Genomic DNA, 21,848 nt, shown 5'->3' with positions numbered 1-21,848 from the left:
CCACATTGGCACCGTACACCTGGCTGGCGAGGGCGCCGTAAACCGCCGGATTCACAGGGTTTCCGTCGGTGCGCGTGCCCGTGGTGATCCCAGTGAGCGCCGCGTACGTCGGGTCGAAGGTGGACGTGTTGTAGACCGAATTGTGCACGCTCTGCTGGACCTGGAGAGGCAGGCCGGCGGCCGCCGCCGCCGCCGCCGCCAGGACCGCCGCCTGGCTCTGGTACTGCTCCAGAGACGGCTTCCCCACGGGGCATTCGCCGGCGTAGTGGCCCTGCTTCCCACAGTTCACGCAGGGGATCTTCCCCGTGGGCGTCTGCTTGCTGGGCTGGACCTTGGAGAGCTCCACGGAGAGGGGGCGGCCCTTGAACGAGGTGCCGTGCAGCGCCTCGATGGCCTGGAGGGCGTCCTCCTTGTTCTCCATGTGCACGAAGGCGTAGCCTACGGAAGAGGAATGCCTGGCTGTCAGTGAGCGCAGGGACAACAGTTAGGACCACTGTGGCTTTGCCACACGCATTTAAGTCAACACTTATTGCTTCTATGTATCCAAATCATGTGCCGTAGTTTCCGGACTATTGAAGCGCACCCTAAATTTTAAATTGATATAAATACTAGCGATGAGAAGAGGCCAAATGTCGTGGCTTATAGTCCGGAAATTACGGCGCAGCATTTCTAGTTTCGCTAACGTCAAGCTCACCTTTGACTTTGTCGCACTCGAGGACTTTTCCGAACGTCTGAAACAACTGCTGCAAGTCCTCCGTGGTGCACATCCCGCTCAGATTGCCCACGAACACCTTGGTGGAGTGCAGCGGCCGCCCCCTCGACTCCTCCACCACCAAATTGCGCCCGCGGAACTCCCGCCCGCTGAGGTCACGGATGGCGCGCTCGGCGGCGCCCTCGCCCTGCAGGTGGACGAAGGCGAACTGCCGCAGGACGCTGCAGCTGACCACCTGGCCGTAGGGCTCGAAGATGGCCGACAGCTCCTCCTGGGTGGAGTCCAGTGCCAGGTTGCCCACGAAGAGCTTCACCGTGTGGCTCTTATCCATGGCGCTGCAGAGAGAGAGAGAGCGGCGGGATGAGCGCGTGACACAAATAAAATACGCTGCAACTCGTGGTTAAACGTTCCCCCTCGGTGATAAACGGAAAAAGCTCGGACCGTGAAAAGAGCAAATAGATTAGCATTCAAACGCAGCTAATCAGAAACCGCACCGAGCTCACGGGTCGCCGGGCGCCGGGAAAACACACGGGAAAGGAAGCGCCTTTTGGCAATTGTCATTTTGCACCATCTTTTTTTTTGCAGGGGGGGGGGGGGGGCGGCCAGCAACCAACCGAGATATCGAGGAACAAACTTTGATGCTCCATTGACTTGCAATGTTAACGATAAAATGTCAAAGAGATCCAGGATCTCTTCTGGATCGTCCCCAAAACGTAATCATCCGTTCCCGGTAACATTCCCAACATTTCCTAAAAATGTCGGCAAGATCCGTCAGTAGCTTTTTGAGTTATGTTGCTAAACCTCCCTCCCCGGCAGAGGCAACAATAAAGAGCTGCTCCTGTGTTTCTGCAGCCCCCCCCCCCGGAACCTTTATGACATGACATGGCTGTAAAATCAAAGGGCGAATCTAAAGCGATCTGCTCCGGCGTGGCGTTCCGATGACGCGGCGCCACGTTCCCGCAGCTCGGCTCGTTTTCAGGAGAAAAGATTCCGGTTAAATCGTCTTAAATCGGATTATTATTGTTTTGGCTTGTGTAGCAACAGAGGAAGGAATGACCGGATGCGAATGGCGATCTAAAAGTCAAAAACAATCGCAAAGGGAGGAAATAAACAATAAATAAAAAACACTTGCGTCGATGTCAAAAGCGCGTCGACGTCGATCGGCCTGATCGTGATCGTCGATGGGAGATCGAACAATGCGAAGGAGCGCCCCCCCCCCCCCCCGACACACACACAAGGCTTGAAATGCAGGAGAAGTTAGCGCCGAGTGGTTCCGATGCAACACGATCGAAGCCGACGATCGAATCCCGGCGTCAGGCTCGCGCTCAAAGGCCAATCGGAATGAATCGGAATTTATCGGAATTTATCGGCTCTCGTGCGACAAGAAGAGCGCAGGAAAGGGCGATTAAATCAAAAAGGTTCTACCATCTTACCGTGGCAGTGCTGCGTTTCAAAATGGTAGCGCCTGCTTCCGTCTGCATGGCGGGGCGGGGGGGGGGGGGGGGGGGGTGCAGATGGGGGAGGGCTGCTGCTGCTGCACCGGAGGATGCTGCCCGAAGCACGCACCGTGAACGCTCACAAGCCCCCCCAGAGAAATGAAAGGGTAAGATCTGCCCCCCCCCCTTGATCCGACCGAGAGGAAGGCTCCAAGATGGAGATATTAAAGCTGCGCGAGGAATTTATCAAGTAATTACAAATAAATAAAGAACTGGGCTCTCACTAGAAAAAGTCTTTTAACAGTCAGAAACCTCGAGCAGATCCATCGTGATTCAGATTCGGTTGACCGTACATCGACGTCACGGTTTAGTTCTTAGACAGTTATTGCACTTTATCCATGAAGAAAGAAAACTCTTTCAAAAATGTAAAGTGATCCGGAACAGAAGAACCCGATCGCCCCCCCCCCCCCCCTCCAGAATCGAATGGATTTCATGATGGAGGTAAAACCTCAGCAAATCAATCAATCACCTAATTTATTGATTCCAGCAAATACGTTTTATTTTCAGTCCTCAGGGAAATGGATACAGAGTGAAGACAAATTTAAACATACATCTCGCGAAGGCGTCACCGTGACGACAGAGAAGCTGCACTTGGACAATAATGGTGGATAATCAGTCGGTTTCCATGGAGATGATCAGGATGCATTTACACCTATAAACAGTAAATTCAGTTTCATCACAGACAAACTTTTAAGTGCGTTAAAGCCATTTGGTCATCGCTCGAGCTTCCAGTGCTTCTTCTTCTTCTTCTTCTTCGTTTATCTTCAAGGTGCTGTTCCTGCCGGGCGCGGCGACAGACGTCGGCGTTCAGAGGTGCGCTGCCGGCGCCGCTGGGCCGTCCTTGCTTCGGCCCGTACCGGCTCCCGGCCTGTCTCTCTCCTCCCACAGCGTGACGCCGTCGCAGGCGCAGATCCGTTTGGGGTTTTGAAAAAGCCCCGCCGACCTGGCGATGATCCCGCAGGCCAGTCTGCCAATCAGAATCAGATTCAGAAATGGCGTGGAAAAGCGTCAACGTCGGGACCAGCGGAGACAAAACCCGGTCCAAAAACCTCCGACCCACCTTTCCCCGGAGTTCCCGGTCTGTTTGGAGACGGCGTGTCCGCCTCGTCCCAGGTCGTCCTCCCCCGAATCCACGACGAGCGATCGGCCGATCACGTCCCACACCTGCCGAGTTTTTGGGAATGAGGCGACGATGCGACGTCGTAATCTCAATCTCCTGTAAACGAAAGCGTGCGAGCCGTGGCGGCGTGGGCGCTACCTTAATCTGACTGTCCTCCAGTCGGAATGACGCTCGGCCGTCCGGTCCAGCCACGACGTTCCCCAGATCGCCGACGTGCTGCAAGAACGACGACGGCAGGTGAGAATCCACGCCGCGCGGCGGCGCCGCCGGAGTAAATGTGAGGGAACGCTACCCTTTCGGAGTCCGCCGGGCCGCCGTGCTGTCTTCTGAAGGGGTTGTAGTGATCTCCACAACTGTGAAAAGAAATGGAATTCCATATAAGCTCCTCCCCCCCCTCCCAAAAAACAAACAAACAACAACAACGGGCGGCAGGAGCATTTCTACATGTAGAATCACCTCATTTGAATAAAATCAATATGATGCGTTTTTTATTTACAACAGCGTAAAGAAGAAGAACTATTGAACTAATAGCGTATTCATCGTCTTAAATAACCTTTTTTAGAATCCGGGTCATTTCTAAATGACTCGGATGAAGGAAAGAGTCGCGTTACTTAAAGCTCTGCAGGTCGTCACGGCAACCGGAGCTAGATCAGATTAGAGTCCGGTCCTACCTGAGGCAGTCCTGTCTCAGGTCCCCCAGGGCGTGGACGTGGAGGCCGTGGGGTCCGGGCTCCAAGCCGTCAATGGTCCCGTCAATCAAGCAACGCTCCTCAGACAGCTGCAGCAGACGCACCGCCCCCTGGACTCCCCCCGCGCCGGCCATCACGGCCACGGCTGACCCCAGGTCTGTCAGAAAACGGACAACATTTGCTCCCTTTTCCTCCGGGCGGAGACCCCCCCCCCCCCCCCACCGCTGAAGGCGGATCTACCTTGCTGCGATCCTCCGAGGCCCTTGAGAACCGCCCGGCGTCCCGTGCTCTCTATCAGCGCCTGCAACGCGGCGACGCCGAGCGACGACTCCACCAGCACCTGCTCCTTGCCGACGTCGACGCCCACCGACGTCACGCCTGAGGAAACGCCGACCAGCGACGGAAGCAGAGGCGGAAACTTACAGGCAGTTTTTTTTTTTTTTTTTTCTAAAGTGCATGAACAGAAATGTCGGTTTTGGGAATCTGCTCTGTGGAGACACTGATCCCCAGGAAGAGGTTAAAGGTCAAGCCAGGAATCCTCCAACGCTCGGGAGCGCTGACGTCACGGTGATTTCTGGTGCGTCACGGCGTCGTCAGCAGAACCCCGAGCTGCTATTTATTTCAATTTTCTCGAAAACTATTTAATTTATTATTATTATTATTATTATTTACCTGGCTTTCCCTGCAGAGCAGCTCGGACTTTGTCTGCGCAGCTCTCACACGTCATCTGCACCGCAAACTCTACCTGTAGAAACGGATTAAACACAAACTTCCGGTTTGTTTTTGTTGCCATTACGACAAAATGCGTCACGACGCGAAGGAAACAGCGAGCCGGAAAGATGTCGTCGAACCTTGGTTGGCCTTTCCGACTCCATTTTCCTCCCGCACGCCGCTGCGTTGGACAAAAACACCGAAGAGTTAATCAGAAAACTGGATAAGAAGATAAGTTTCCAGAACCGGAAGAGGGGACTCGTGGGAAACCTCCATGTTAGTGACGTCAACCCCGGTTGGCACGCCACCGCCCCCACGCGGCCACTGACTTCCATTGCATGTTGATGAAATGAATACAGTTCTTGTTAGTTGTTTTTTCTTCTTCTTTCTAACTAGTAGTTCTAAATGTACCATTGTCTTTCCTAATAATAATAATAAAAAAACACACAAAATGTGCACAGTTTATTTATTTTGTGATGATACTGATTTGCGTGCAAGGCGGGCTATAACTGCTGGAGGGAAGTATCAAGGTGCGCTGCTTTGTGGTCGGACAGTGGCAGCTGTCGCTCCGCGTCGCCTCCTCTGTGCTGGTTGCAGCCGTCCGTCCGTCGCAGGTTGAGTTTCCTATCCTCGTTTTTTTTAAATTTCTGCCCGTTTCAGAAATGCTGTCTGAAGTTTTCTTTTGTTTCCTGACTCAGCCCCGAGTCCTGAGTTCTTTTCTTGTCCGTGTCATTTCTAGTTTCTCTTGTGGCTGGTACTCGATGTTTATCTCCTTGTTGCGACACCAGCCAGTCGAGCAGTGTTTATTTATTTATTTGGCTGTGGTGGATTTTTATCGACAACTATAAAAAAGGCAACTATTAATTGACATTGTATGGACTTTACTACATTACCTTTCCCATTCCTGTTTTATCTGATTTTGACAGATAAGTCTTCATTCCAGGAAAATATTTTTTTTGTCTTGAGTTTTCTGATCTACCAAAAGAATTGTAAAAAGTCTAAAATTAAACCCTTCCTCAAAACAGTCTTTGTAAAACGTTTTTCCCAATTTTAGATACGTTATGTTGAGATGATCTGGATTTGCATTCACAAAGATTGATTGATTTTTCTTACCAAATTTCAGATTTGCTCTTTCCTGAATTTTCTGTTGCCCTCCCAGATTCTCATCGAAAGACATGAAGATGAATTACAAGAAAATAAGTTTGCTCATCGTTGTATTCTGTACATCTGTCTGTCTGTATTCTGAACTACCTTCTGCAGAGCAACAGCCTTTGGCCACTGTGAGTAATTTAAACTTTTTTATACATGGATATTAGTATTCTACAACCCCTTTCCTGTCAAATGCATCTGTACTATCCCAAGTCTATGGTCATTCTAATATCAAATACATTATTATTATTATTATTATTAACCACTACTTTGTCTTCCAGGACCATGGATGCATTCTACTTTGGCTTTTCTTCCCGTCTAGTCCAAATCCAGAAGCCTAAACACACCAATGTTGTCTTCCTCAAGACCCACAAAACGGCCAGCAGCACCATGCAGAACCTGTTTTTCCGCTTCGCAGAACGCCACAACCTGACAGTGGCGTTGCCGGTAGAGTCCTGTCGTAGGAGGTTCTGCTACCCTAAGTCCTTCAGCCCGGACTTTGTCCATCCACACACGATACCAGCGAATATCATCGCCAGTCATATGCGCTTCAGCAAAAAGGAGCTTCAGCGTCTGATGCCCAACGACACCATCTATATCACAATCTTGAGAGAACCCAGCTCCATGTTTGATTCCGCATTTAATTTCTACCTAAACAAATGTGCTACCTTCAAGAGGGTCCCCAATCAATCCCTGGAGGCTTTCTTGGCGGACCCCTGGCGCTACTACCGACCAGATGAGAGGAACTCCATGTTTGCACATAACCACCTGGTGTTCGACTTGGGCAAGGACAAGGATCACCCGGCAACAGATGCAGCGTATGTCCAGGACCTTCTTGCAGAGGTGGAGCAGACGTTCTCCCTGGTGATGATTACTGACTACTTTGACGAGTCGTTGGTTGTCCTTCGCCATCTCCTCTCCTGGGATCTGGAAGACATTCTTTATTTTAAGCTCAACATGCGGAAGGAAAGCTCAAAGAAGAAACTGACTCCAGTCCTGGTTTCAAAGATCCGTGCCTGGAATTATTTGGATGGACAACTTTATGACTACTTCAATGCCTCCTTGTGGCGCCAAATTGCCGTTCTAGGTCGAGCCTTAGTAGCGAAGGAGGTGCAAGAACTCCAACGGGCCCAGGAGAGGCTCATGAGCAGTTGCTTCAAAGGGCAGTATCGGCTTAGTACCCATGACGAAATCAGAGACCAAATGCACCGCCCCCGGTATTCAAAAGGGAAATCTGAAATTATTGGATACGATCTCCCATTAAATTACAGCCATGGATTATCAATTCAGGAAAAAGAGCGTTGCTACAAGCTCGTGACTCCAGGGATTCACTATGGATGGTTGCTCCTACAGTCACAACTGCTGCGCCACCAACAAGGCCATTAACTTCAGCCACCACCTCCACAAGCTGTGTCTTCGTATCCCGACTAAGTCAGTAGACAATCGATTTTTATAGCAATCTAATTCTTTAGGAAATTACTCAACTGTTATGGTCGCACCGTCCGACTCATTGGTTATTTTTCTGTGTTCCTGTGTCTCCCCCCTCCCTCGTGTTCTGTGCCTTTAATTTAGTTGTGGGCGTGGCAGAGGACGGACTGGATGAACCAGACGAGGCACACCTGATCCACGTTGCAGGTTACCTGTTTGGTGACGTCAGGCGGTTTGCTTCTATGAAGGAGGTTTTTTTTTTTTGTCAGTTTACCCTTCAATTTCAATTTAAAAACAAAAAGAGTAAAATGAACCTCAAGAGAATCATAAATAATTAAAAGGTTGTTATGACACCTAATACTGTGGAGATTTAGAACATCTCTCTTAAAATAATTAGTCATTTATATTTTCATTTTATTATTAACTATAGTAACATATATGTTGTTACGGCTCACTTTTGACCCATATATATTTACTTTAGGTGCTTCCTGCTTTGCACTGAGCGCACGCCTTCCTGCTGGCAGCTTAACGGAAGCAGTTAAACGAAACGTTTGTGTACATATTTAAGCATCTGGCTGGAAGTGAGGACAAGGTATTTGTCTTATAATAATAAGATAATAATATGCCTGCTTCTTCTGGAGATTGTCCATATTTGAAATAGTCTGGTCATATTTCCTCTGGGGGTCATGGAGCTGACCTACAAGCGGCTGAAATGAGCTTCCTCCGTAGGGTGGCTGGGCTCTCCCTTAGAGATAGGGTGAGAAGCTCAGTCATCCGGGAGGAGCTCGGAGTAGAGCCGCCGCTCCTCCGCGTTGGGAGGAGCCAGATGAGGTGGCTCGGACATCTATTCAGGATGCCTCCTGAACGCCTCCCTGGTGAGGTGTTCAGGGCACGTCCCACCGGGAGGAGACCACGGGGAAGACCCAGGACACGCTGGAGAGACTATGTCTCTCGGCTGGCCTGGGAACGCCTCGGGATCCCCCCCGGAAGAGCTAGAGGAAGTGGCCGGGGAGAGGGAAGTCTGGGCTTCCCTGCTTAGGCTGCTGCCCCCGCGACCCGGCCCCGGATAAGCGGTTGAAGACGGATGGATGGATGGATAAAATAAAAAATAAAAAAAGGAAAAAAAATAAAAAAGATAAAATAATTATTTATTGTACAATTTGTCTGATCTCTAAATGTCTTTAATGAAATAAAATCGCTGTTTAGTAATTAAAATCACAGAATCTGCGTATTTCCTGTTCAAATACAAGCAGAAGAAACGAGGTGCAGCAATGCCAGTCGCTGCCGCGCCTCAGATTGCACAACCCCACAAACACTGTATTGAGTGCGTGCTGGCGCGTACCAAGCCGCTGTCTTTCTCTGTATGTCAGCAATAATATCGGCAGCCTGGGACTCCAAATCCAAGTCCAATGCCTGCAAATCACCAAAGATGAATGATGTGTGTGTGTGTGTGTGAGAGTGATTGGAAAGATGCCACCTAAATGATGTCTCAATAAAAAGGAACTCCCGGTTGCCAGCAGGTGGCACTATCAATTTTACACCCTGTCAAAGAGGAGCATTTCAAAAAATCCCTTGCGGTGATGATGATGGTGAATATATTTATTAGATAGAATGTTGGAGTACAAGTACAGTCACACAGTAGCATGTGCCAAAACGTGTGCGTTTATGACAAAAGACCACACACACACACACACACCCACACACACATAAGCAGACATCGACACATACACCCTTTCTGCAACCAAATTCGACTCATCTTAATCTGTTCACCCTGTGCCTCTCCAAATATTCAATACAAGGCTCTTTGAAAGACTGACAACCATTAATGCCATTATGTCTCACTAAAGGACTGTAAATGGCATATGTTAGGGAGAGAGCGAGCAAAAGAGAGCTTGAGAAAGAAAGAGTGAAAGCAAGTAACATAATACTTTACCAGTCTGATGTGCACAAAGCCTACTCTGTGCCTATGCAGGCCACATATCACCACTTTCCGACTGAGTTCTAGTCATATACAACAGGTTTTCTTCAAAGAACCACTTTCATCCAAAACCCTCTTCCATCCACTCTGGTGGTCGGGGGTGCAGAAGTGTGCAATTTTGCAAAGTCCCAGTGTTGATTTCTCCCGTTATTGCTCTGCCAACCCTGATACTGATTCAAACCAGAGAAGCCAAGGATTCAAGTTCACATCCGGAAATGGGTACTACTTGTTTCCAGTACCTCAAAACAACCCGCACAAATGTCTTGAGGGTCAAAATAGAGAGATGCAGTGTTTCTTGATTTGATCAGCGTTATATTTCAGTGAGCGAGGCCTGAGTTTGGGTTTTAGTTGCTGATTTTGCATTTCTACATCATGCCCTTTTTTTTTGGAGGTGAACCCTGTTTGTGACATATGACCAGGGGTATCAGGGGACCGTTGAGTGTGTTTCGCTTCAGGATGCAAAGACACAACCTTTTTCACGGTTGGTGATTGCTGGGTCCCCCGGAGTTGATGTCTTTGAAGGTAGTGCCTTGATTGGGAATGTAGGAGCCACCCTGTATAACAGACCTCGGAAATAACAAGCTTCAGGCACAGTTCTTGGGCGTGGCTTGACAACCCATGGCTAATATTTAATGGAAGGTCATACCCCATAATGCCGGCGGTTCTTCTTAGCTGCAAGAGGCGGAGACTCTTGTTTTTAATTTGGGTGGATGAGCGAAGCTGCACTTGCCCATTGAAGCAGCTTCTCATGAGACTCTCCTGGGCCTGCCGAAGTTCTCGTACCTCCTTTGCTACGCAACCTGGACCCAGAGCTAAAATCTGGCGCCACAAGGAGGCATTGAAGTAGTCATAAAGATATGTGTCTAAAGAATTCCAGGCACGGATCTTTGAAGCAAGGACTGGAGTCAGTGTCTGTTTTGAGTCTTCCTTCCGCATGTTGAGCTTAAAATAAAGAATGTCATCAAGATCCCAGGAGAGGAGATGGCGAAGGACAACCAACGACTCGTCAAAGTAGTCAGCAATCATCACCAGGGAGAACGTCTGCTCCACCTCTGCAAGAAGGTCCTGAATGAACCCTGCATCTGTTGCCGGGTGATCATTGTCTCTGCCCAAGTCGAACACCAGGAAGTTGCGTGCAAACATGGAGTCCTTCTCATCTGGTCGGTAGTAGCGCCTGGGGTCTGCCAAGAAAGCCTCCAGAGAATGATTGGGGACCCTCTTGAAGGTAGCACATCCATTTAGGTTATAACTGAATGATGACTCAAACATGGAGCTGGGTTCTCTCATGATCGTGATATAGATGGTGTCGTTGGGCATCAGACGCTGAAGCTCCTTTTTGTTAAAACGCATATGACTGGCTACGATATTCGGCGGCTTTGTGTGTGGATGGACAAAGTCAGGATTGAAAGAGTTAGGGTAGCAGAACCTGTGACCGCAGGACTCTACCGGCAACGCCACTGTCAGGTTGTGGCGTTCTGCAAAGCGGAACATTATGTTCTGCATGGTGCTGCTGGCCGTTTTGTGGGTCTTGAGGAAGACGACATTGGTGTGCTTGGGCTTCCTGTCAAAAATAGTGTGGAAACAGATGGAGGGACAGCTAAAGTCGAAGGAATAAACAGTGCTGAAGAAAAAAAAAGGACAAAAGAGCATTTAATATTATATATATGACTTTTGAAGCACCAGAATGGTTTTAGTATGATGCAATTATATAGACATAAAGCAGATAAAAGGGGACAGACAGTGGAGGTGTGATGATATGGCTATGGAGTATGCATGCAAATCTCTAACAAACATATTTATGTTTATATGTATTGTCTACATGTATTATTGATTTACCAGTGGTAGAGTCTTAGTGCACCTGTTCCTCATTCCTTCATTCTCCTGCAGCATTAAGACCCGGCTCATTCCTCAACTCCCTGCCAGATCATCCATCTTGGATTGGGGTCACACAAACACAGATTTCCAGTAGTTTCTCTCGTGTTTCTTGCACCAGTGAGGATTTGTCCTGTTTTAACTGCTTTCTCTTGTTCCCCTCAATTTTGCCTGCTTCGTCTGCTGCTGCCCCGCCTCTGCTCACCGACCCCCCTCCTTGTATGTAATCCCTCCGTTTGGACCACAGTGGCTTCTTCCTGCTTCTGGAGCTTCACCCCCCGGTCCCAGGCACCACTCCTTCTCTGCCACTATTCCCAGTACTATTAAATACCTGTCTAAGCTCTGTGTTCTCTTGTCTTGGTGGTCTGCTCAGGGTGTCATACTCTTTCAAAATGTGTCTCCTGCATTCCTAAACTCAAAAATAGTGTATTGTACAAAACAACAACGTGTTTCAATTACTCACCGACTTAAAAGACTCCTTTGGAAAACCACGAAACTGACTGTAACGATGGTAGTAAGAAGCAGGAAAAGCTTCTTAATCATTTTGTTGTGCTTCATTTGGGAACGTCGGAGCTTGACACAGAGAGTGAAGTGAGAAGAAAACACAGGCAAAAATGAGAACGAGAAAATGAAGTAGTTACAGCAGAGCTACAATCTGAGTTCCAAATATATAATTATCATACAAATATCTGGGGACTATATCTGGCTCCGTCCTGAAATTTGCTAAAAATACAGAGGCTATTGTCAAGAAAGGTCAACAATGTCAGCGGTGCTGGCTTCCAGCAGCTCCTGGACATATGCACTGGCTATGGTATCAGGTTTGATGTAAAGTATAATGCCAAGAAGAGTGCCGTCATGGTCTGCAGAACCAGAGAGGATAAAGGTTTGGACTTCCCAAACCTTTATCTGTCAGGGCAAGTGCTGTCTGTCTGCAGCAGAACTAAATATCTGGGCCACATCATCAATGACCAGCTGGGAGATGATGATGACATCATCAATGACCAGCTGGGAGATGATGATGACATGTATAGACAGCGGCGGATGCTGTATGCGCAGGCTAACATGCTAAAGAAGAAATTTAGTTTTTGCTCTGAAGCGGTCAAAGTCACCCTCTTCAGGGCCTTTTGTATGCCACTCTATGCTGCCCCCTTGTGGATCAAGTACAAACAGGCCAGCGTGCAGAAGTTGAGGGTGGCATACAATGACTGCATGCGGATACTTCTCAGGAAGCCAAGATGGTCCAGCGCCAGTGAGATGTTCTGTGGTGTCGGGGTTAACACCCTTAATGCTCAGCTGAGACACCTGTCATACAGGTTTATATGTCGGCTGCATGAATCAGGGAATGACATCATCAGAACACTGACTCAGCCAAGCCTAAGTGCTGTGAAGTTTAACTCAGGTATTTGGTGTCATTGGTACCTGATGTTACTTTTGGATTACTGTGTTTACTGTGTAAACGTTGTAAATGTTGTAAATGTTATGTGTGCTTTTTAATTGGACCATTGTGTCTGCAATAAAGATTTGATTGAATGTGATGTGACAAATGTTTACCAGCTTTATCACCAAACTCGTATAAAACGCTGCCTGTAGATTTTAATGCTGAAGTTATAACCTTTGTATTAGAAGCCAAATGTATTGATGGATTTATTGTCCTGAAGCGTACCAGAAAACATTACATGCCTGGAATTTGAATCTGAAACAGACTTAACCCCTAACCCTATCCAGCACAAAAGGGAATACCTTTTAAAATAATTACAGCGGCACCTCTAGCCCTACAATTAAATTTGGAATGGAACACCTCCCCAACCCAATTTTGTTTTAGGTCCCCACCCCCTTCATATTCCAAGATGCAAACCTAAGAGCATTGTGTGTAGATGTCATACCTCAGTGAAGAAGTATAATACACACACACACACACACACACACACAAAAAAAAGGAGCTGGGATTCTGGAAAGCAGAAGTAATGTAACTGGGAGCTGTGAAAAGAAAATGGAGAGAGGAAAACAGGCAAAATGCAGAGGAGAGAAAAAGAAGCAAAAACAAAAAGAACCCTTGGCCTAAAAGAACAACCCCAAATATATGAAAAACAATGTGTCCATAAAGCCAACAACTTCCATCTTGGATATAAAGTCCCAACTCCCGTATGAAAAGGCACAAGGAATTACAGTTTCTCAATCATTTAAGATATGAGAATCCACGCAGGAAGCAAAATTAAAGAACTTGACTGACAATATTAGTAACCTGAGAGGCAAACTGCCAATAAATCAAGTAACGTCCCTCTGACAGTACTTGGCTCTGAAATAATTAGGGATAAATAAAGAGAGATGGCAAAAGAGCTGAAAAAGATTGCCAAGACAATGAAAAGGAAAAAGTATATAAAAAAGGCAGTTATAACCAGAGGTGCAGATAACATTTTCAGAGAATGACTCAAATATCAGGAGACTCACCCCAGATGCAGCAAGTCCAGTCTCCCTGTCCTCTGCTTCAACGTCCTGCTCGGCAGTGACTTGCTTATTAGCAATAGCTGGCAGCGCATTCATGGGCTCCTTGCACCTCCCATGTTTGTCAAATACCGGATGATTGACATTCCTTTTAAGCAACGTCCCTCTGACAGGACTTGGCTCCGAAATAAAGATTGCTATGAAGATGAAAAGGAAAAAGTATATAAAAAAGCTTCCAGGCCACTGCGACCACTCCTCCGAACAAACAGTTTTCTTCGCCTCCGGGCTGTGATCAGGGTCTGTGTCTGGCTTTATCACCATCACACAACAGTTGTGTATGCTGTAGGTTTCTTGTCTGCGTGCACACGGTGAATCAATAAATAATTAAAACCATGTCAATGTTGGTTTTTCTGCTCATAGTTTGGGTGTTCCCTCGATGTCTGTTTACCGGGAGCTCATCAATTACCTTTAAAACAAAAGGAAAGCGTGGGAGGAGAAAGCACGTGAATATAAGTACTGGTGCATTGTAAATATCAAAAGACTTATCAAGATGAGCTTTTATTGTCATTGTGTTTAACAATTTTTGCACTGCAAACACACAACAAAATTCCATTTGCCCTCTTGTACAATCGTACAAGGGCCCCTTGAAACGACCACACACACATGCATAGGGGCCCCAGAGCATGCGCAGAAATTGGTGTGTGTGTGTGTGGGGGGGGGGGGGGGGTGCCTTGCTCAAGGGCACCTCAGCAGTGCTCTGAGGGTAAAGCTGGCCCCTCTGGTGGGGACTTGTCCTCTTCCCAGCCCAAGGCCCAACCCACTGAGCTGCCGCCCTGTGCTTAATGTGGCAGGTTTAAGGATCTTCCTCCATCCTCTCCGACACAAACACATCACGATTATGTACAAGTGCCATGAAGCAAACACTACCCTGTCATTGTTGACAGCGGGGAAGTCAGTCTAAGGAGGTTTTTAAGGACGGTGGACGGATCAACTCAACTCCAGAGACCGTTGTCTGTTTTTACTGCTTCTGAACATCCTTGAGAATTTTAAAAGGTATTTATTACTTCAATCACGATGATTAAAGCACCTTTGAACTTAGAACGTAATTTTTTTGTCGACCAAACCAAATGTTTGTGTATTGTCACCCTTTATGACTGCGATTTTTGGTGAGTGAATTGAATGCATATTTTACAAATTAGATTATAAGTAAATGGGAAAATTCGGATTTTATTTTCTATCCAGACGGGTATCTGGATCACTCTCAAAATCTAATGGACCGATCTTCAAACGTTTTGATATCACTCTTTTGATGAGAAATATATATTTGGAACTCAGATTGTAGCTCTGCTGTAACTATTTCATTTTCACGTTCTCGTTTTTGCCTGTGTTTTCTTCTCACTTCACTCTCTGTGTCAAGCTCCGACGTTCCCAACAAAGCACAACAAAATGATTAAGAAGCTATTCCTGCTTCTTACTACCATCGTTACAGTCAGTCTCCTGGTTCACCAAAGGAGTCTGTTGAGTCGGTGAGTAATTGAAACACGTTGTTGTTTTGTACAATACACTATTTTTGAGTTTAGGAATGCAGGAGACACATTTTGAAAGAGTATGACACCCTGAGCAGACCACCAAGACAAGAGAACACAGAGCTTAGACAGGTATTTAATAGTACTGGGAATAGTGGCAGAGAGGGAGTGGTGCCTGGGACCGGGGGGTGAAGCTCCAGAAGCAGGAAGAAGCCACTGTGGTCCAAACGGAGGGATTACATACAAGGAGGGGGGTCGGTGAGCAGAGGCGGGGCAGCAGCAGACGAAGCAGGCAAAATTGAGGGGAACAAGAGAAAGCAGTTAAAACAGGACAAATCCTCACTGGTGCAAGAAACACGAGAGAAACTACTGGAAATCTGTGTTTGTGCGACCCCAATCCAAGATGGATGATCTGGCAGGGAGTTGAGGAATGAGCCAGGTCTTAATGCTGCAGGAGAATGAAGGAATGAGGAACAGGTGCACTAAGACTCTACCACTGGTAAATCAATAATACATGTAGACAATACATATAAACATAAATATGTTTGTTAGAGATTTGCATGCATACTCCATAGCCATATCATCACACCTCCACTGTCTGTCCCCTTTTATCTGCTTTATGTCTATAATTGCATCATACTAAAACCATTCTGGTGCTTCAAAAGTCATATATATAATATTAAATGCTCTTTTGTCCTTTTTTTTCTTCAGCACCGTTTATTCCTTCGACTTTAGCCGTCCCTTCATCTGTTTCCACACTATTTTTGACAGGAAGCCCAAGCACACCAACGTTGCCTTCCTCAAGACCCACAAAACGGCCAGCAGCACCATGCAGAACATAATGTTCCGCTTTGCAGAACGCCACAACCTGACAGTGGCGTTGCCGGTAGAGTCCTGTGGTCACAGGTTCTGCTACCCTAACTCTTTCAATCCTGACTTTGTCCATCCACACACAAAGCCGCCGAATATCGTAGCCAGTCATATGCGTTTTAACAAAAAGGAGCTTCAGCGTCTGATGCCCAACGACACCATCTATATCACGATCATGAGAGAACCCAGCTCCATGTTTGAGTCATCATTCAGTTATAACCTAAATGGATGTGCTACCTTCAGGAGGGTCCCCAATCATTCCCTGGAGGCTTTCTTGGCAGACCCCAGGCGCTACTACCGACCAGATGAGAAGGACTCCATGTTTGCACGCAACTTCCTGGTGTTCGACTTGGGCAGAGACAATGATCACCCGGCAACAGATGCAGCGTATGTCCAGGACCTTCTTGCAGAGGTGGAGCAGACGTTCTCCCTGGTGATGATTACTGATTACTTTGACGAATCGTTGGTTGTCCTTCGCCATCTCCTCTCCTGGGATCTGGAAGACATTCTTTATTTTAAGCTCAACATGCGGAAGGAAGACTCAAAACAGACACTGACTCCAGTCCTTGCTTCAAAGATCCGTGCCTGGAATTCTTTAGACACATATCTTTATGACTACTTCAATGCTTCCTTGTGGCGCCAGATTTTAGCTTTGGGTCCAGGTTGTGTAGCAAAGGAGGTACGAGAACTTCGGCAGGCCCAGGAGAGTCTCATGAGAAGCTGCTTCAATGGGAAAGTGCCGTTAAGCCCATCTGGTCGAGTGGGAAACAAGAAGCTGCACCCCTGGCGGCCAAGTGGAAAAGTAGAGATTATGGGATACGATCTCCCAGCAAATCTTAGCAGTGACCAGGAGCACTGCCTCAAGCTCGCCACTCCCCCAATTCAATATACACAGTTGCTGCGCCAATCCCAATCAATACGTTCACGTCAAAACCATTAACTGCACCCAACACATCGGTCACCAACCTAACAAGGTGTGTGAACATGAATATATTGAACTTGGTCGACACAATAGCAAGAGACAAACAACATCCATTGGAGGGATTGACTGTGTTTATTGATTACAACAAACCGTAAACTGATTACATATTTTCTCAATCCAAGCAACCCCGGATAAAAACTAATTCAGCATGAGACCTTCTACAGACTATATATATATATAGTTATTTTGTTTCTGCATTTTCAGTTGACTTTTTTGCAATAGTCAAATTGATCAGTGTGGTTTTGTGATATTTGTGAGGGAAGGAGGGAGGGAGTGGAGTTTCATGGCATAGACAGATAGACCTTGAGAGGTGACGGTTATTACATTTGGTTATTACATTTTTCTACGAGGGTTGTTTTTGATCTACAACATAAATGTGTATCGTTTTGTCTCCATAACAATTAAAAGGATGAAAAACAATAAAAATAAAATAAAATAAATAGACATTGTAAAATCAGTAAAATAAATGAAAAAAGGTTTATAAGCAGATTCTGTGCTTTCAGAAAGTGGTCCAGGTTTTTTTTAGCTAATGGTTTATTGTTGTGTTTATTTTAATTGAAATATATTAAATCAACAAGTCCAAATATTGTGAATTCCATCTGTGGCTATGAATGAGCAGGAATGGGAAGTCGGTTGGAATGAAGGGATGAAGGGATGAAAAAACATATTCTGTCTTGTTCTTGCATTTGTTTCAGCTACTCTGTCCATGCCTAATTTAAACTTAATAAAGTGAACCAAAACGTACTTGTACCCCCCCAGTCCTCTCCTCCATTGTCTGCCTCTGCATCAATGCACTGCTGATATCCAGACATGGGACATCTCAACATTAGGTGGGCTTCTTCATCAAGCGGTATTTAATACACATAATTAATTAGTAATCACGCCACATTATTTAATTATTAAAATGTTTTGGTAATCATGTGGCGAGATGCTCTTGAGCCTCCCAGGGAAATTCCACCCTCAGGAAATTCTTAAAATCTGGATTTAGAACTTGACGCTTACTATACTGTGCTGTCTGTTGGAACGTTGATTAAACTTATTAAAACGGTTTGTTTTTGTCGCCACCCTTCCTACAACAACCCGGACAAAGTGAAAGACTGTATAATTTAAACATTTGCACAAAGAAGAATGAAACCAGTTAAAAAACAAACAAACATTTCCACTTGAGCACAGCAAAATAAATATTAACGTTGTGGCTCAGGAGAATCTATTCCTGAGTGGTTGTTTTTTTTTTGCCTTCATGCTCCTGTAGCACCTCCCACATGGCAGGAGCGTGAACAATTGTTGCTGCGGGCGTGTGCGATCCTTGATGAGGTTGTGTCTCCTCTTTGTAATGTTGAACCACTTATATCAGTGAATGTCACTTTTTTTCATTTGAGGGAACTCATCATGTTTAATGTGCTGTAATTTTCATTCAAATAGGTTCTTAGTTCTTGCATTAATTTTTTTACTTTTACTTTACTGTTGCTTCCATTGGCCAAAATGTTCACAAACTTGTGTTCAAATTCTGTCCCGGCTGTGGTTTCCCTGAAGCAACTTGCTCGCTCCCTGTCACGGCTCAACCTCTCGGTGCTTTCAGTTTGACTCGTAGCGCCACCTAGTGAACTGTTGCTCACATTTTCTCACGACTATAAATATGCAATAGTTTGTATTTTTTCTGATGCTTAATGTATATGTTTCTATCTGATGTATTTGTACTATTTTAGTGCTCTATATTATATTTCACAAGCAGGGCCGGCCCAGGATATTTGGGGGGGGGGGGGGGGGGGGCGCCTAAGCAAAATAAGGACAAGGGGCCCTTGCTCAAGGGAACCTCGGCAGTGCCGGGACTTGAACCGGTGACCTGCTGGTTGACGTGCAAAAGAGATCATGGCATAAACAACCCAAATCAAAAAGGGTTAAAAAGGTGAAGCAGCTGGTGTTTGTTATGTTGATGAATGAAATGAAGTACAACCAAAATAAGTATTTTTATTAATCAATTAATTAATTCATCTTCTTAACTGCCATGTCCAAGTCAGAGGTCGTGCTGGAAACTATCCCAGCAGTCAACGGGCGAGAGGCGGGGCACAATTGCCTAACTGTTATGGTCGCGCCCTCATTGGTTATTCTTCTGTGTTCCTGTGTCTCCTCCCCTCCCTCGTGTTCTGTGCCTTGAATTTAGTTGTGGGCGTGGCAGAGGACGGACTGGATGAATCCGACAAGGCACATCTGATCCACACATTGCAGCTCGTTACCTGCCTGACCTCGGCCCAGTTATGCTTTTGCTGCTGGAAATTCCAGCCTTGTGTGACGTGTCCGAGTTCCCGCTTCCCGGTTCTTCTTCCGGCCCCTGTTTGGTGAGGTCAGTCTGTTCGCTTCCATGAAAAAGACACATTCATTCATGAGACAGTTGGGTGCCTCGTGGGTGCCATGTTGGCTTCATTGTGACGGCCGGCCCGTTGGCCGTAACAAATGAGGGAGTTGTAAACAGGGTCTAATTGATGTGTTGTGCGTGTTGTCAGTGAAAAAAAAAGAGGCGGGAATGCAAAAACAAAAGGAAACCCCAACGGACAGCATGGCTCCGGGAGCGGGCCCAACCAGTCAAGCAGCATCATCCACATCTGCAAAAGCTGCCACTGTGGTTGATTGCTGCTTGGCAACACCTGGTCACTGCGTGGGCGGGGCTACGTAGCCTGGGACCATTGCCCAGGTGTTTTCCCCAGTTTTCCAAGCCCCACAGAATATTATTATTATTATTATTATTAAAGTCTTTTCTTTCATCAGGAAAGTGCGTCCTACCATTTTTTGTTACGGAGTTATTGGCCGTTGAAGAGAGGCGGGTTTCAATGTCTTTATTTTTTTATTAATTCTGCCCCCCCTTGACCCAATATTACAAAAATCTACTTTCTAATTTAAATTCTACAATAAAAAGGCGGAATGAATTATTGTGGGTTTCTGTTACGTTCCACCTTTTCATTACAGTAACTGCGGCAGCAAAAGGGAGTCGGGCACAAAAGTACATCTTCAGAATATACAGTGGAGTAAGTTACTAAATATGTATTTTACTTTAATCTGTTAATTATCTTTACGAGAAAAATCATATCTTACTCGTCGTGCCAATCAATCCAGAGTCGGGAGCCCCGCCTTAGACTGTGTGGAAACAATAGGAAACACGCAGCCAAGTTGAGTAGTCCACTTTGGATCTGACTGAGAACATGATGGGCACGGATAATAATAGTAGCACTGATTAACCCCATGGAATGCAAGCAAGCTAGTAATGCTTAACGGATGACTCAAAGCTGGAAGATAAAGAAGATTCAGCTGAACCGGAGGCAAAATTAAGCCTGGAAAACATTCCTGAAGTATCTGAAGTATCAGAATATGTTATATATATATATATAGCTTTAATTGGTCTCGGACAAATGAATGCCACCTAATTAGAAAATGTAATATTCTGAATGATTAATGGCCTACATTACCCCTCCCCCAGTTTGCCCAACCTTCAGGCCGGTCCACTTCATTCCACCCACACATTCTGCATGAAAACGGTTCGTTCCGTCCGACCAGTCATGCCCGCTAGATTCATTATTGTTGATTTGACCTTTATGCACGTCTAAAATCACTGTGTTATTTTCATCTGCGTTTTGTGTAAAACTCAACCCATAACAATTACAAAGTATAGCCAGGAGCGGTTAGCGGCAAGCGCAACCGAAAATCTAGTCAAATTGGAGCGTGTTAAATAAGAATTAGTGTGTATAGTTATTCATTTTATTACATATTAAAGATACTTTTTCCTTTGATCCACCGGTTAATCCTTTTTGCGTCATATGGAGTCATTTGCTAAAGACCAGGTTTTCCGGTTTTCTCTAATCTTATCTTTTTTCGCCGACTTTGTGACTTTCTTCAACCAGAATTTTTTATTTATTTATATTTTTTAAGTTTCCTCTCACCTAGCTTCCTATTGGGTGGCTGACAGTTTGGTCACAACAGGTTTTTCCACTATGGCGCCTCCCCTCCTTCCACCTGTTCCACATTGAGAGGCGGAGAGCTGCAGCGACTGCACAGGCAGATTAATCTTCTGTCAGAAGTGCATTCCATCCTCCACCCACCCATCTTCTTCTTCATCCTTCATCAGAGGGTAAGACGACCTGGACGCTGCTCGTCTGTCTCCTCTTCTCTCCGCACCTCAGCTGATATTAAGATCTTCAAATGTACAGAAACTGATCATATCCGATATTGTCTTTGAAACGGCTGCTGACACTAAACTGATGAAGTGCGTAAATAACTTGCAGACAAAAAAAAAGTCTGTCTTGATTATCGATTCTTTAAGAGACAAATCATTGAGTGGAAGAAAGTACAATAGCAGTGTGAATCATTCCACAGTTGAAATGGAAACAGGTGAGACTAGTGATCAGGATCAATAATGATCCATGGAAACGGACTGACTCGGGAGGTTTTCGCAAGCTAATCAGCACCTGCAGAGACAACGGAAACTTCCGTAAACTGGCTTTACCATATATTTTCCCTCGGGCGAATCGGTTTTCTAAATGGAAGTCCAAAAAGTCGTATATTTTCCACAGACCAAATCCCTCAACTTGATTTACTATACTTCCTTGAAACGTGCGCTGACAAATGAGGCATCCTTGCACTGAAGGCCATGCAACCTATTTCCAAAAGCGTCCAAAAGACTCTTTCCCAGTGAAACCGTAAAAGTCATGCGCTAAACGCCGACAGGCAGCTTCCTGGTTTAGCCATTAAATAGTTTAGCGACGGGGTCTACGAAACGAATACTCCGTCGTTAGATGAGAACCAGCTGTATTATAAATCTAAAACATAAAGCATTGCATCATCGACTATTGTTGCATCATCAGCAGGATTAGAGAAACAAAAATCG

The 21,848-nt window shown here is 46.0% G+C and overlaps 5 protein-coding genes across 5 annotated transcripts; 2 read left to right on the top strand and 3 right to left on the bottom strand.

Moving 5' to 3' along the window:
• Position 1: 1 nt before the first annotated feature.
• LOC137911721 (RNA-binding protein 4B-like) lies at positions 2-1,043 on the bottom strand (the record flags this gene model as incomplete). Its single annotated transcript, XM_068756100.1, has 2 exons — positions 695-1,043; positions 2-438 (listed from the first exon to the last, which is right to left on the bottom strand). Coding segments are annotated over exons 1-2 (786 nt in total), but the record flags the coding sequence as incomplete, so codon positions are not given.
• Positions 1,044-2,722: 1,679 nt separating this feature from the next.
• On the bottom strand, positions 2,723-4,934 carry ccs (copper chaperone for superoxide dismutase). The gene is made up of 8 exons (XM_068755733.1): positions 4,869-4,934; positions 4,690-4,762; positions 4,258-4,395; positions 4,000-4,174; positions 3,621-3,681; positions 3,467-3,544; positions 3,269-3,372; positions 2,723-3,175 (listed from the first exon to the last, which is right to left on the bottom strand). Exons 1-8 carry the CDS (start codon positions 4,890-4,892, stop codon positions 3,016-3,018), a joined length of 813 nt encoding a protein of 270 aa, XP_068611834.1. The 5' UTR covers positions 4,893-4,934; the 3' UTR covers positions 2,723-3,015.
• Positions 4,935-6,162: 1,228 nt separating this feature from the next.
• LOC137911535 (galactose-3-O-sulfotransferase 3-like) lies at positions 6,163-8,468 on the top strand. Its single transcript, XM_068755915.1, has 2 exons — positions 6,163-7,308; positions 7,450-8,468. The coding sequence occupies exon 1, from the start codon at positions 6,163-6,165 to the stop codon at positions 7,261-7,263; it is 1,101 nt and encodes a 366-aa protein (XP_068612016.1). The 3' UTR covers positions 7,264-7,308; positions 7,450-8,468.
• Positions 8,469-9,547: 1,079 nt separating this feature from the next.
• Positions 9,548-13,696, bottom strand: LOC137911720 (galactose-3-O-sulfotransferase 3-like). The gene is made up of 3 exons (XM_068756099.1): positions 13,604-13,696; positions 11,619-11,728; positions 9,548-10,904 (listed from the first exon to the last, which is right to left on the bottom strand). Exons 1-3 carry the CDS (start codon positions 13,694-13,696, stop codon positions 9,554-9,556), a joined length of 1,554 nt encoding a protein of 517 aa, XP_068612200.1. The 3' UTR covers positions 9,548-9,553.
• Positions 13,697-14,747: 1,051 nt separating this feature from the next.
• LOC137911718 (galactose-3-O-sulfotransferase 3-like) lies at positions 14,748-16,933 on the top strand. The gene is made up of 3 exons (XM_068756098.1): positions 14,748-14,763; positions 15,015-15,123; positions 15,835-16,933. The coding sequence occupies exons 1-3, from the start codon at positions 14,748-14,750 to the stop codon at positions 16,931-16,933; spliced, it is 1,224 nt and encodes a 407-aa protein (XP_068612199.1).
• Positions 16,934-21,848: the final 4,915 nt, after the last annotated feature.

Source organism: Brachionichthys hirsutus, chromosome 23 (genome assembly GCF_040956055.1).
Source record: "Brachionichthys hirsutus isolate HB-005 chromosome 23, CSIRO-AGI_Bhir_v1, whole genome shotgun sequence".
Taxonomy (NCBI): Eukaryota; Metazoa; Chordata; class Actinopteri; order Lophiiformes; family Brachionichthyidae; genus Brachionichthys; species Brachionichthys hirsutus.
This window is presented reverse-complemented; position numbering and strand designations above follow the sequence as displayed.

Coding starts and splice junctions, on each gene's coding strand:
- LOC137911718 (XM_068756098.1), top strand. Junction 15,124..15,834: donor CAAAGGAGTCTGTTGAGTCG/GTGAGTAATTGA, acceptor TTTTTTCTTCAG/CACCGTTTATTCCTTCGACT.
- ccs (XM_068755733.1), bottom strand. CDS start 4,892: ATGGAGTCGGAAAGGCCAACCAAG. Junction 4,175..4,257: donor CCTCGGAGGATCGCAGCAAG/GTAGATCCGCCT, acceptor GTTTTCTGACAG/ACCTGGGGTCAGCCGTGGCC. Junction 3,545..3,620: donor GCCCGGCGGACTCCGAAAGG/GTAGCGTTCCCT, acceptor TCGTTCTTGCAG/CACGTCGGCGATCTGGGGAA.
- LOC137911535 (XM_068755915.1), top strand. CDS start 6,163: ATGGATGCATTCTACTTTGGCTTTTCTTCCCGTCTAGTCCAAATCCAG.
- LOC137911720 (XM_068756099.1), bottom strand. CDS start 13,696: ATGAATGCGCTGCCAGCTATTGCTAATAAGCAAGTCACTGCCGAGCAG. Junction 11,729..13,603: donor CTGGACTTGCTGCATCTGGG/GTGAGTCTCCTG, acceptor CTCTGTGTCAAG/CTCCGACGTTCCCAAATGAA. Junction 10,905..11,618: donor CAAAGGAGTCTTTTAAGTCG/GTGAGTAATTGA, acceptor TTTTTTCTTCAG/CACTGTTTATTCCTTCGACT.